This window comes from Otolemur garnettii, unplaced genomic scaffold (assembly GCF_000181295.1).
Source record: "Otolemur garnettii isolate 467f Iridium unplaced genomic scaffold, OtoGar3 scaffold00063, whole genome shotgun sequence".
NCBI classification, from domain to species: Eukaryota; Metazoa; Chordata; class Mammalia; order Primates; family Galagidae; genus Otolemur; species Otolemur garnettii.
Window position 1 is genome coordinate 6213697 of NW_003852458.1, and position 13577 is coordinate 6227273.

General features: G+C 44.0%; 1 protein-coding gene across 2 annotated transcripts in view; it reads left to right on the forward strand.

Annotated features, from left to right (window-relative positions):
- The window catches only part of EGFLAM (EGF like, fibronectin type III and laminin G domains), a 185584-nt gene that overhangs the window by 80351 nt on the left and 91656 nt on the right, over nucleotides 1–13577 (forward strand). For both annotated transcript variants that reach the window (XM_012807064.1, XM_012807065.1), the window contains exons 4-5: nucleotides 234–351; nucleotides 1769–1904. In XM_012807064.1, the coding sequence (XP_012662518.1) occupies nucleotides 234–351; nucleotides 1769–1904 (254 nt within the window). The remainder of the gene's footprint in view (nucleotides 1–233; nucleotides 352–1768; nucleotides 1905–13577) is intronic.

Sequence of the window (13577 nt, forward strand, 5' to 3'; positions counted from 1 at the left end):
AACCCACCAGCTCCAGTGTATGTGGCTGGCACTCTAGCCACTGAGCTACAGGGGCCATGGGGTTTTCCTTTTAAGAGCAAATTTTAAAGCCAGGCCAAGCCTAGACAAAGCAAAACAATCTCTGACCCAAGCAATTTCACGGGAGCTTTGAGATACGAACTTCATAGAAATTGTACAATTTTCCTAAATAGAACTTCTGATTCTTGGAACCTTTCTTGTTTGATCATTGGCAGGAGGAAGTGATTGGAGATTTGAAATCGGGCACTGAATATCAAGTGAGCATAGCAGCTTATAGCCAGGCTGGCAAAGGGCGGCTCAGCTCACCTCGCCATGTTACCACTTTGTCCCAAGGTAAAGTAAGTTCAAGTGCATTAGTAATAGAAACGTGATGGGCTACTTTTCATTGATTCCTTCATTCAGCAAATAGCAGTAAGGACCTAATATGTGCCAGGCACTATGCTAGACTCTGGAAATTCAGCAGTAGATGACAGCAAGCACAGCTCCCGCCCTCTCCCATTAGTGTGCAGTTAAAGATGGTGAAGATCATCTATATTTCTGTCTAACAAGGGTACAAATGATCTTTTCTAGAACTAGAATGTAAATGTTTTGACACAATGACCATGCAAATGACATGAAATTTATGTGAACCAGCTTGATGAAAGTATTTCAAAATGTATATGAAAACACTACACTGTACCCCATGTTTGCATTAATGTAATAATAAAAAAAAAAACAGAAAAAAAAAGAAAAAAAAATAAAGATGGTGATAAAAGCTACCGGTGCTGCTGTAGGAGGCATAGGTAGGAGTGAGCTGTCATTCCCTGAGTAAGTGGAGATCTGATGGGGGAGTAGGAACTAAGGAGGTGAAGGAGGGTAGGGGGAGAAGAGATTTATAGGCAAAGGGAACATAGCAAATGCTTGTGGGGGGCACCATTCTGGATATAGGGCCATGGAGGTGAGTCAATGACAGTCATTGCTTGCACATGCTCTGTGCCAGAAAAAGCAAATGTGGGCAAGGGACAGCAGGACATCTGAGGTCTGCACAGCAGGCTGGGGCACACAGGAGGGCACCTGCCTCTGCCTGCAGGCCCAGGGAGGCCTCTACAAAGAGTCATATCTTTGGCCCAAATTATGCAAAATGCATAGGGTTTTTCCAGGGAGAGAAAACAGGAAAAATCTTCCAGGCAGAAGCAGTACTGTGAACAGAGGCTGAGAGGTATGCTAGCCTTGGACATGAAGATAGAACTAGCAGTCACTTGAGATGATGGGACCTTGGGGGCTCCCACATCTTTGCACATGAAAGCACTTCCCAAATGTCCCACCCTTTCGTGTATTCTAATTGTCAGAGGGCAAGGCACACACACCCAGGAATGGCAAGTTGGTGGCAGTAATGCTAAGCATTTAATTTCCCTTGTTGGTAAGTATTAATTCTCACATGCAAACAAAGAAGAAAGATTGTTAGAGGTGGGGCTGTATTGAAGGTTTTCAAGGGTCCTTACCACTGTGTGCTCCGGGTCAGTGGCCGGGACATAATTTACGTAGATTTGCAGTCAGGGGTGCTGGGGAAAGAAGGAAAGACCAGCTCTCATTGACTCCACACTACGTGGTGGATCCAGTTGTGGTTATGTTTCTGTATTTGGTCCAGGCTTCAAGGCTGGTTTGAATAGAGATGTTCTGGTTGTACAGTGCACACCTACTGTTTAGGGACTGAACCTCTCCAGTGGCTGAGACCCTAGCCAACTCTAGTTGTGTTTGTCATCCCACCTAGATTCCTGTCTGCCTCCAGCAGCGCCGCAGCAGCCACACGTCACCGTGGTTTCTGATTCTGAGGTGGCCCTCTCTTGGAAACCTGGTGCAAGTGAAGGGAGCGCCCCTATTCAGTACTATTCCGTGGAATTCATCAGGTAAGTCTGTGTCCCATTCCGAAGCCAAATGTGTAGACCACAGATGTTCCAAGCGTGACGTAAGAATTGGGGGCAGGGGGTCATCTCTAGATCAGGTGCGAGGTCAAGAGCAGACGAAGGCTCAGAGGGCCAGTGCACACCCAGGACCAGCCCTGTCCCCACACCATTTTTGCTGCTGGGTCATTTGGTAAACCTGTCCACACTCACCAACCTCTTTCCCATTTCTCTGCCACAGTCAGAGTCTGGTCTAGGCTCCCAAACTTCTAAGGCACTATTGCCAACAAGCCTGCCTGCATTTGAAGCTTCAAACTTGCCCTTCTGGCTTTGAAACATATATGAAAGTAAATATTTCATGACTTTTCTCAGGGGGAGGGGAAAAGAAAAGCCCTTTAAAAACAAGTGCAATCTACTGTTCCCTTCACATTGGTATTGCCTAGGGACGAGTTTCTTGATTTAGTTTCAGCATTTTGTTCTTGTCTCCCCCTCTTAGTTCTTATTATTCAGCTTATCAGAGGGTAGAGGAATGATTAGAAGCTCTTATAAGAGCTTACAGGTATGAAAACATTGATTCTCAATTCAGTGATGCTATGTAATCTTAAGAAAGAAGAAAAGAAGGAAAGAGAGAGAGAGAGAGAGAAATAAAGAAAAGAAAAGTAAACAAAGGAATTCCCAGTCTCAGGTCTTTCCTCTGAACTCTAGCAGCTGTTTGACTTTGAACTGAAGAGGTGGCTGCAGAGTGAGTGTGAAAACAATGTCTGTGGACTTGGTTTTCTCTTCATTAAAGGTGATGGGGCTTGTCTGAGCCCTGTTGCTTCATGGATTCATAAAGAGACTGGTTCAGCACCTCATTTCTGAGGCCCTCTGAAGCTGGGACCAAGGATTCTGCCCAGATTAGATTAGCTCTGCTTCTGCTCCTTGGCTTCCTAGCCTATTCCCTGGTAGTAGAAAGCAGGTGTTTGCTTCCTCAGAGGACAGGTGGTGCACTGAGGCTAGTGTTCAAATCCAGAGTGTGTCAGACAGGGCTTGCTGAATGGCAAGTGGAAGAGGCATGAAAGGAGAAGATGAGGAAATGATGCAGTGACTCATGACTGTAAAGTCCACAGCCAAATCTAAACTTAGGAGATTAGATCCTTGTCACATCTGCAGCCTGTCCCCATCCCTCTCTCTGCTTTAGTGGCTTTTCAGGCAGACTTTTCCCATATGGTGGCAAAATGGCCATAGGCACTTAAGACCTACAGTTTTCCACTCCCTACTGGGAGGAGAGTGGCTGCTCCTCCATGGACCCAGTGAAGTTTTGATATTCCCTCTAATCTGCAGGCTGAGGTCCCTCTCCATTCTCTGAGCAAATCACTGTGGCCAGAGTAGGGAGAATTCATTGATTGGTCAGGCACTTGTCATATTCCAAGTTCTGGAACTATTAATAACTGGTAGGTTATCAAACCTGGAGTACATGGATTGAGTGTTCTGGAGGACTGGATTCTTAAAGCAAAATTGGGGTACAATTACTGGAAAAAAGGGAACAGGTGCTAGGAAAATTGAAAAGAAAAAAGGAACAGAAAAAAACTACTCTAAAGCCCCAAACCCAGTGTCCTTCATTGAGTATAATCCACACTTCTGCAGAGCTGGCAGGCAAAACCTGGGATACGGCGAGAATAGAAAGATTCCAATCCTGTTTCTGATACTAGTTAAATATGCAACATCGAAAATTCTAAAACTGCAGCTTTCTCATCTCTAAAACTTGGAGCAAAACTTAATGTTTATAATTTAGGACACAAGTAAATTAGACCACATTAAAAAAGCAAACTGTAACACTGTGCAATTTTGAAAAAAATGCAGGTTTGTGGTAGCTGAGCAGTTTATCTTTGCAACTCTGAGCCAAGATGAGAGTTATCATTTATTATTAATTTTGCACTCAAACACATTATTTAAGCTTGCTCTGTGTCTGGTATATTGACAAAAGATAGAAATGGCAGTGTTTTAACCTTGGTGCACATCTGAAGGTAGAAGATGGAACAGTGTCTTTGGATTCAGAAGCAGAGGAATGGGGAGAGAGGGCTGCATCCCCTGCCTGCCAGCCACATGTCCCTGTGCAGGCCACGTCCCCTCCTGAGCCTCCACGCCTCTCAGAGTGGGATCCCCTAAAGCAGGGCCTCAGACAAGGACTCAAGTGCAAGTAGTTCATTTGGAAGCGAGTGGAGAGAATGAGACAGAGGGCTTATGTGTTGCTGAAGTCACTGCTGCAGGTGATGGGTCTTCTCTGCAGCCTTGGTTCCATTGACATCTCTCTGGAGCTTACAAAATTCCACTCAGATTGCACATTTCCCCCCTGGCGTCTGTGTTCCTGTGCCATGTGAGGGCTTCCCTGTGCTATATTGTCAAGTGGTTAAAGAGGGGAGCCCAGGAGGCAAGGAGGAGTGACAGGAGCCCCGCGAGTACTAGAGGCTGGCCGTGGGCTGCAGGAGGCGAGTCGGACTTCTCCCAGAACTGTCCACACCACCTTCCCTCCACACCAAGGGCAGGTGACTGGCCCCAGAGGCAGCCACTGTAAACTCCTTATCTGCACCACATGGGCAGGCCATGACTTCTCCCAGCCTCATAGTGTGTCATTAGGGGGATCACAAATGAGAAACAGCTCCAGAGATGTTAATATTTTACAAACATGTAAGGCATATATGGGTGCGTGTACCTGTATTTAATAATTGTAATTCCTTTTCAACAATTTTAATGTTCGAAACTGTCTTTAACATCCAAGGAGCTCAAGGTCCAGATTCTTGTGTATATTTTTCATTACACATCCATTCTAATGAACTGTCAACATACTTTCTATTTACTTTGACAAAATACCTTTACCATACCTTCAAATTTAAAATTCCTGGACATCCAGGAGCTCTAATGAAATATGGAGGTACAGGGGAAGCCAGCCTCTGGTTGCAACCCCTGTAACTAGGAATTCTGCCTCTGTCTTTTCCAGAATATGTAACTCCCATCAAGTGTAATTCCCATCAAGTGATTTTATCTTAGAACCTCCATTTCTCCATGTGTAATAGGAAGCAGAAACAGCCCTCGCTGCAGGGTCACTGCTCGTAGTTTTTGCACCATGTTTACCCATAGCAGACGTTCTGAATGCATTGGTTTCCTCACTGTCATACCACCATTTCTCTTTTCCAAAAGAAGACATTTTGATCAAGGGCTCAAGTTGCTCTCCAAGGTGAAATGAGTGGTAGGCAACAGAATTAAAATGAGAACTGAATTCTGACTTCCAGCCCCAGTGCTCTTTCAACAAAACTTGATGCCCCTTTATGTCTGTGCTGATCTTCAGACATGGAAAGGTGGACTCAGCCTGCCCCGAGTCCTGGTAGCTGAGGAAAGGGGAAGCCTCACCACAGGACCCTTTATGAAAAGCCTGTGTTCTGTAAAATTTGGATTCAGTCCAAAGGCCACACTCAAGGATCCAGAAGGCCACCTGTGGTCCCAGGGCCGCAGGTTCCCCACCTGTGTTTGGGCTGCTGTTTGATGTTGTTCCTGAAAGAAAGCCTTCACAGCTTGCTGCAGCGTGTAGTGTTTGGCTGCGAAATAAATCCATCTGTAAACAACTCAGAGTCTGTCCCGTGACAGGTGAGTGCCTGAGAGTATGTGAAGAGAGCTTTCCTGGGCTCTGCTTCACAAAGTGCATTAGCGTGTGCTGTGGTCAGAAGGTCTGTGTCCCTGCAAGATTCGGATGTTAAAATCCTGATTCCTAAGGTGATGGAGATTAGGTCATGAGGGCAAAGGCCGCATGAATGGGATTGGCGCCCTTATAAAAGAGCCCCAAGAGAGGCCCCTCACCCCTTCCACCATGTGAGGACACAGCAGGAAGACGCCATCTATGAACCTGAAAGTGGCTCTTACTAGGCACTGGCCCCTCACCAAACACTGAATCTACTGTCACCTTGATCTTGGACTTACCAACCTCCCAAACTGTGAGAAATAAATTTCTTTTGTTTATAAGATACCCTGTTAATAGTATTTTGTCATAGCAGCCTGAACAGACTAAAATAGTAGGAGAGGCTTTGGGGAGTCAATTATTTTATTTTCCCCAGACAGTTCCTTTCAATGTTTAATAGCGCATTCCTCTTCCTACTTCCTGTGTGCTTCCTGGGTATGGAAATACATGTGACAGTTCTCTGTGTAGCCTAGAAATTCCGCATCACATTTAAGAGACAGCCTTTTGGCAGGCCAAGGCTCGGAAATTGTAGAAATTGGTTTATCCCCAGAGGTAACCATCTTTATGTGAAGTTCTCATCTAAATTCTGTCACGGAGGGATTAGGTTGGCATTGGCAGGCATTTATACATCAGTTACTCTTCTTATTTGCTATGCAATAGGGGTAATGATAGCGAAGGCAGTGTTAGGAGACAGCTAACAAAAAAGTTTTTTAAAAATACCTAACTGGGCAGTGCCTGTGGCTCAAAGGAGTAGGGCGCCAGCCCCATATGCTGGAGGTGGTGGGTTCAAACTCAGCCCTGGCCAAAAAAAAACTGCCAACTCCCCCCCCCCAAACTTAACTGATTAATAACAGGTTAACCTGAGAAACTATACTAGACTAGCATATGGAAGTACTGTTTATTTGCTTTTTTTGATATTTCAGGTATACTTTATATATTTATGATGATATCACAAATCATGGGCTTAGGACCAACCCAAACTTTGTTCTTCATCTAGTTTCTGTTTCTGCTTCCCCCAAACAGAAGACATCTGTGATCTATGTTGTGAGCGCCCTGAAGGTGGGCTCTCTGTGACTGCCCCAGAGGAGAGTTTGGCCACAGGCCCAGGCAGGATGAAGGTTTGTAGAAACCAGAAATCTTCATAATCATCCCCAAAGTGGGCCTGGGGGCTATTTACTAGATTCTTTGCTAACAGTAGATTGTTAATTTTTAAGCAGTGTAGAAATTGAAGAGCCAAATTCTAAGTAAGCCTGCGGACTGTAACATATTTGCCACATTTTAAAAACTTTTACCTGCTGTTTTAGAACAAACAACAACAACAACAAAAGCCAGGCATTTGAGGTGAAGGAGAATATTTCTTTTTTAAAATGATACTGAAAATTTCTTTGTGGGCAGCAATGCTTAATGTTTATTAAAATCAAAATCAAGCACAAATATAGCTACCTATGTTTTAAAATATTTTGGCTATAAATATCTCAGAAAGCTCCCCCCTTCTGCCTAAGAATTTCCCCAGGGCAAGTGCCTTTTATATAAAGTAAAAATATCTCCTATGGCAGCAATGAAAACCAAAAACCTGAAAAATGTCCCTCATTGCTGGTATTGCAGTTGGGGTGCCCTGTCCCTCACACACTATTTATCAGGTCGGTTAAAGGTGAAAAATAGCTTTTGTTTAAATTAACTACAGTTTTTCTGTAGTTGTCACTTGTTTGGTTAAAATTACATCAGTGCATTACATTGCAATGTCACTGTCATTGAAAAGGGCAGACTAAAGCTCTCAATGGCTGTTAGCCGCCTTTGGATTACAAGCCCATCACTGGCTTATTTTAGGCACATGTGAAAATTCCTAATATTTCTATGTGTGTTTTAGGGATACAAGCCAAGAAATGTTGATCTGTAGATCTTAATACAAGATAGTTAATAAAAGAGAAGGGCAAGGCTTCCCCTCTTCTCTCCTTCACATCTTTCTACTTAAATAATTCTCTGGTCCCTTGCAGATGCCGTCCATAATAAGACTTGCAAAGTTCATCCTCACGCAGGGCTGTTTCTAGGCTGATTGCAATGTCTAACTATTGGTTTCTTTTGAGAATCTCAAGGTCCTGCAATGTGGGGGGGGTTAAAAGGTATAATGGTGTTTTTTGGTCAAAAGTCATTGGTCTTTCTTTCCCATCATAAACTTCCTTATTCTGCAAGTAACAAATGAACTTAGTATCCACACAGGAAGTGACCCTGCCACGGCTGTTACTAGAAATGAAGGGCACTCTGGGATTCAGGATGGAAGCTGAACACATCGTGGATTTTCCTTGAATAGTTCTAAGAGATGATGTGATTTGACTCATGGTCAAAAGCTATGAAGGTTAAAGGAGACTTTCATTCAGAATGGAGACGTATAGTCTGATTCACGGCATCATCTCTGAAGTTTAAATTTGTCCAAATGTGGCATCAGAAGTGACAATCCTGAGCCAGCCTCTAATCTTGGTGAAGTTGCCTTACTCTAAAGTTCAGTTTCTTGTTGTGTAAAATAAGGCTGGACCATGTGACTTCTAACATCCTGTGACTGATTATTTATCATCATGACACAGGTGAGACAGTATAGCTTGGTGGTTTAACATACAGGCTCTGGGCTGGACTCCCTCGTGCAAGCTTGTCTCCACCACGTTTAAGCTTGTGATCGTCGGAGGGTTATTTAACTTCTCTGTGCCTCAGACAGCAGAATGGGGATACTGATTTCCTTACCTCATAGCGTTATTGTTAAATTAAATGAGTTGGCACTCATGAAATGTTAGACGCATGTCTGGCCCCTAGTGAGTGCTCAGTGTAAACTCTTCCTATTTTTTCATCATGGAGCTTTCCTGCATAGCCGTGTTTTTCCCGCCTGTAAATCTTCATGCTTGCCATTTGCTACAGGGATAGCTCTTCTACCTCTTTATTGAGCTAACTCTGGGTCACCCTTTAGGACTCCTCCTTAAGTGTCACTTTCTCCAGTAAGCCTTGCCTATCTTCTGTTGGGAGGCCTAAGTTTGGGGAGGTGGTACGTGAACCCTCCTCCCCTCCTCCTCCCCCTCTCCTCCTAAGACAAAGGATACAAAGGGCCTAGATAGCCCTGCCCCTGAGATCCCCACCAGAAGACCCTAATCCACAAAGCGCTCCAGGCAAGCTGTGGAATTTGCTCACCCCCTGTGGCCCAATATAAAAGGGGTCTCTGACTGCCCATGGGCACAGATAACCCCTTTGCACTGCCTAGGCAGGTCATTGTCCCCTTTCAATAAACCTGACCTAAACCTCTTCGCTCCCAGTCTCTGGGCACCAACGCTGCACCATGCATCTTCCTCTGCCCCCAGACTAGGGTAGGTGCACCTGCAACTCGTACCTGTGCCACTCAGCACACACACACCTGCAGTTAATCACCAGTTCATACTTTGTCTTCTCTCCAGATCATGAGGACAACACCTGACTTGCTCCCTTCTGTGGAATATGGTACTTTTTTGTTCTTTGAGACAGTCTCACTCTGTCGTCCTGGGTAGAGTCCTGTGGCATCATAGCTCACAGCAACCTCAAACTCTTGGGCTTAAGTGATCCCCTTGCCTCAGCTTCCTGAGTGGCCAGGACTACAGGTGCCCGCCACAACACCCTGCTTGTTTTTCTATTTTTAGTAGAGATAGGGGTCTCACTCTTGCTCATGCTGGTCTCCAACTCCTAAGCTCAGGTAGATCCACCAGCCTTGGCTTCCTGGAGGGCTGGGATTACAGGTGTGAGCCACTGCACCCAGCTAGAATATGCACCTCAAATGAAACAAACATTCCGTGTCAAATAGATGCTGGCCAGCATAGGGACACAGGCGGGCAGGGGGCTGAATCTAGAAAATGCATTTAACAGAGTGGCACATGAAGGATTTTTTATGTTATTTTAACCCGAGCCACATGCAAACAAATGGCTATCCTAGAAGTTATTCGCTTTTAAATAAATAATTCAAAAAGCATTAGCCACAAGTGGTTCACTGTATCCTTTACTGCTAACAGAGACCTCAACAGTAGTCAATATCTTACTGTCGCAACTGCAGAAATAAAAGCTAGATGAAACCCAGCATGGATCGGACTGGAAGGTTTTTATTGCTGTTGTTTTCTCATCATAGAAGAAAACACCAGTGTGTGGTAACACTTCAAATAATCCCTAAATGTATAAGACTAATTTGTAAGTTCCCATGGTGATTTTATTTCCTCTGGAACACAAACACGGTTTACGACTCTTCCTGATAACTAAGTGAATTGCCATCTTCCTTCATAGCATTTTACTAGAACATATAACAATAATCGGGCAGACGACTGCAATATTTAAGAGTGATGCAGTCCTGTGTTGGTTTTCTAGCTCCCAAAAGTTAGAATTGAAAATAAAGAATTGTGCTTATGCAATTAGTTAATTTAGAGGGAGGATGGGGGAAAGCAAACAAAAAGATGCCTCTTTCTTGTGCTGTTAAGGCTTCCTTACCACCAGCAATATAATTAGATATGAGCAAGAATGGGCTTGCTTGGAGGTCAGCGGAGGTTTCATATTACAGCACAAGCAGTGCTTCACGAAGGATTTTTTTTTTTTGAGACAGAGTATTATTATGTCGCCCTCTGTGGAGTGCTGTGACATCACAGTTCACAGCAACCTCAAACTCTTGGGCTCAAGCAATTCTCTTGCCTTGGCCTCTGAAGTAGCTGGGACTACAGGTGCCCCCCACAACGCCCAGCTGTTTTTAGAGATGAGATCTTGCTCTGGCTCAGGCTGGTCTCAATTGGTGGGCTCAGACAATCCATCCCCTTGACTTCCCAGAGTGCTAGGATTACAGGCTTGAGCTACTGCGCCTGGCCTAGAATTCTTTTTCCTACCTTTACTTTTGAAATTGAAAATCTCAGAATTGAGGGTGGCACCTGTGGCTCAAGGAGTAGGGCACCAACCCCATATACGGAAGTGGTGGGTTCAAACCCAGCCCTGGCCAAAAACTGCAAAAAAAAAAAAAAAAAAAATCTCAGAATTGAATTCTAGTTGGGTGCCAGAAATTCTGGAAGCCATCAAATCCCACCAATGGAAGGGCTATTCTGAATGTATTTGCACACGTCTAACCTAGGGTTCTATAACTTGATCACTTAAAGGTTCAATCCCTCCTGCCCTGGGCATTCCTGATATAATTCCTGGTCAGGCTGATGAGAGTCGACATAAACTGAATTCTTGTGGAAGAGCTTTGGGAGCCCTTTGTAAGCTGTGATGAAAGTGTGCAGGCTGCCGGCACCAGCTGGCACAAAGGGCCTGCTGAGTTTATCATTACCCCGTTGTATCCACCTGTTTGACATTTGGTTAGGTTAAACCAATTTGCAAATAAAAAAGATGGCTGAAAGCTGACAGTCAAATAGTATGTATCTCTCTTTTTTTTTAACTTTGACTACTCAGTGGTTGTCTGGGACTTTTCTCTGCAATTCATCTGGTGTAGAGCAAATCCTACATAAAACCAGCCTGCAAAAAAAAGACAGAGGATCAGAGGCTCTCCTAAGCATGAGGTTTTCTCTGGCCCCTGTCATGTTCGCCCTGGATAATCTATGGGATCAGGTCTCTTCTCTCAGAGCAGGGTGTTAGCCAGCAGTCTGTCAATTCCCCCAATCCCCAAGGGCTCCCTGGACTTTGGGGAAAAAAATTAGATCCTTAGTTTACCCACTTAAATTTAGCATTTTCTTCAAAAATTTCTGTGACTCAAAATTTTCACAGATATTTTCTTATCCTATTATAATTGTTGAACATGTGTCAAAATACCAGTGATGTTTTCACTACTTTGAAATTGCCAGTTATCAAATCCATTGCTAGGTTTTGTTAATGTATTAATAAAGAAGTTTATAACATAATTTTTAATTTTTATAATTGTTTCAATATAACCGGTTTTCTTTGTGAGCTTATGTATTTTGTTTTATGCATTTAAAAACATTCTGAGAGGGGGTTCATAATCTTCACCAGACTTCCCAAGTGGCACAAGCAAAGTTAAAAACTGTTGTCTTAGGTCAGGGGCTGCCTGGCAAACTTGTTCTCAAAGGATCAGATGATAAATATTATATGGTCTGCCGGCTATATGAACTCAGTTTCAATTCCTCAATGGTCCTATCATAGCAAGAAAACCATAGATAATGCCTAAACAAACAGCATGGTTGTGTTCCAATAAGACTTTATTTACAACAACTGGCAGTCGGCTGAAATTTGCCAACCTCTGGTTTAAGGCTTCACAAAGTTGAATTCTGAATATTGTTTTAATTCAACTCAACCACCCTTTATTGGATTCTTACTATGAGCCTATATTCATACACACCTGTGTATCGAGTATCTTATTTGTTCAAGATGTGTGCAGGATATTTAGGGAAGAATAAGCTATAGCCCTTCCCCTGGACAGTCTGCCCTTCTCCTGGAGTCTGTCCTTCCCTTGGACAGTCTACCAGGGAATGAAGACACCATAGTACAGAGGAGTAAGTCTCTCAGGCAGGGTGAGGAGCAGGGGCCTAGAGAAACACAAGCTTGATCTGACCTAGTTTTGCAGGAGTCTGGAAGACTTCTTATCAGAGCTAAGAAGGACACATCAGAGATAACCAGGCAAAGGGGGAGGGAAGATACTACAAAAAAGGCTTAAGCCAGAGGAAGCCACTTAAGCTATGGCTTGGAGGCAGGAAGAAAGTGTTCTTGGAATTGCTTAGAAAGCCTGGAGCTCTGTGTTTGAGAGAGGGGCAAGCAAGGATCAGACCCAGAAAGGCTTCATGAGGGAGCTTGTGCATATCCTCAAGGGAATAGGGAGCCAGGAGGCATTTTTAAGCAGGAAAGGGGATGGTAGTATTTGCATTTTTGAAAGGTCATGCAGACATCTCAAGGAACACAGAGCTGAGTAAGGCAATGTAGCCATGCTTACTGAGCTTACAGCTCAGCACGGAGGGCAGAAATATAAATTATGTTCAAAGGTGATATGATCAGCCTGATAGCAGAATTAGGTTCCAGATGTGGGATGGTCCAGAGGAAAGACTTATTCGTTCTCTTTCTGAGGTGATGCTTAGAAGGAATAACATGAGAGAAAATATTTGGCAAAGGAACCATCTAATAATCTAAGGACCTCCAGAGAACATTATGTTGTGGGATGATAGGTTCAGGGGTTGAAAGAAAGAGACCACACAAGTCTGGTTGTACTCCAGTTAGGCTTTTGGCCCCTTCCCTCTCTGGCCAGTAGAGTGGCCTCCACTGTCAAGGACTTTCTGGATGCTCTGTTATATCCCCAGAGGACAGTTTTCTGCTCCAACAAATTCCACTCTCTGAAGTATTTTGCTTGCACAATTTAACCCCTTTTAGCCCCGTTTTCTAGTTAATGCCTGTCACTAGCTTGAGCTTCACTCTTGACTGCCAATTTTCTAGAGCAAGAGTTCTCGATCTTTTGTGTGGCGACTCTTAGAAGGTAAAGAAATTGCTTCTAAATTTGTCACCCAATTTTGCTTCAAAACAGCCATGAATGGCTGTTCATCTCTTCTGAGGCAGCCAGCTTCATCCTCAGCTGCTCCTGACTGCCGTCAAAAGGTTTCCCCGCCACTAGCTTTTCTGTATGGAACCTCTGAGCTTCCTAGTTCAGTATGGAAAACCCAGAAGGTGTCTACGTCATCATTATTTGACACAAGATCTCTCTGTTATCTTAACACATTTCCCCAGGCCTTCTCCACCCAAGCCGCCTGGTACCAGCCCTTTGAATTATGCCTCGAGTGGACATGGGTCTCAAATACCTCCCACTGAGGGATCAACATAGAAAAACCACTTCTCCCTAGGATATGAGCATGGGGCCATTTGAATAGCCTTTGGTCCAAAAAATTCATATTGATTTTGTGACCAATTTTTAAAGTCTAGAAGTATGTCCCTACCCTCCCCACCACAGGTTTTTATTAAACTAGCTGGTTTTTTGTTTGTTTGTTTCTTGTCTTACATAG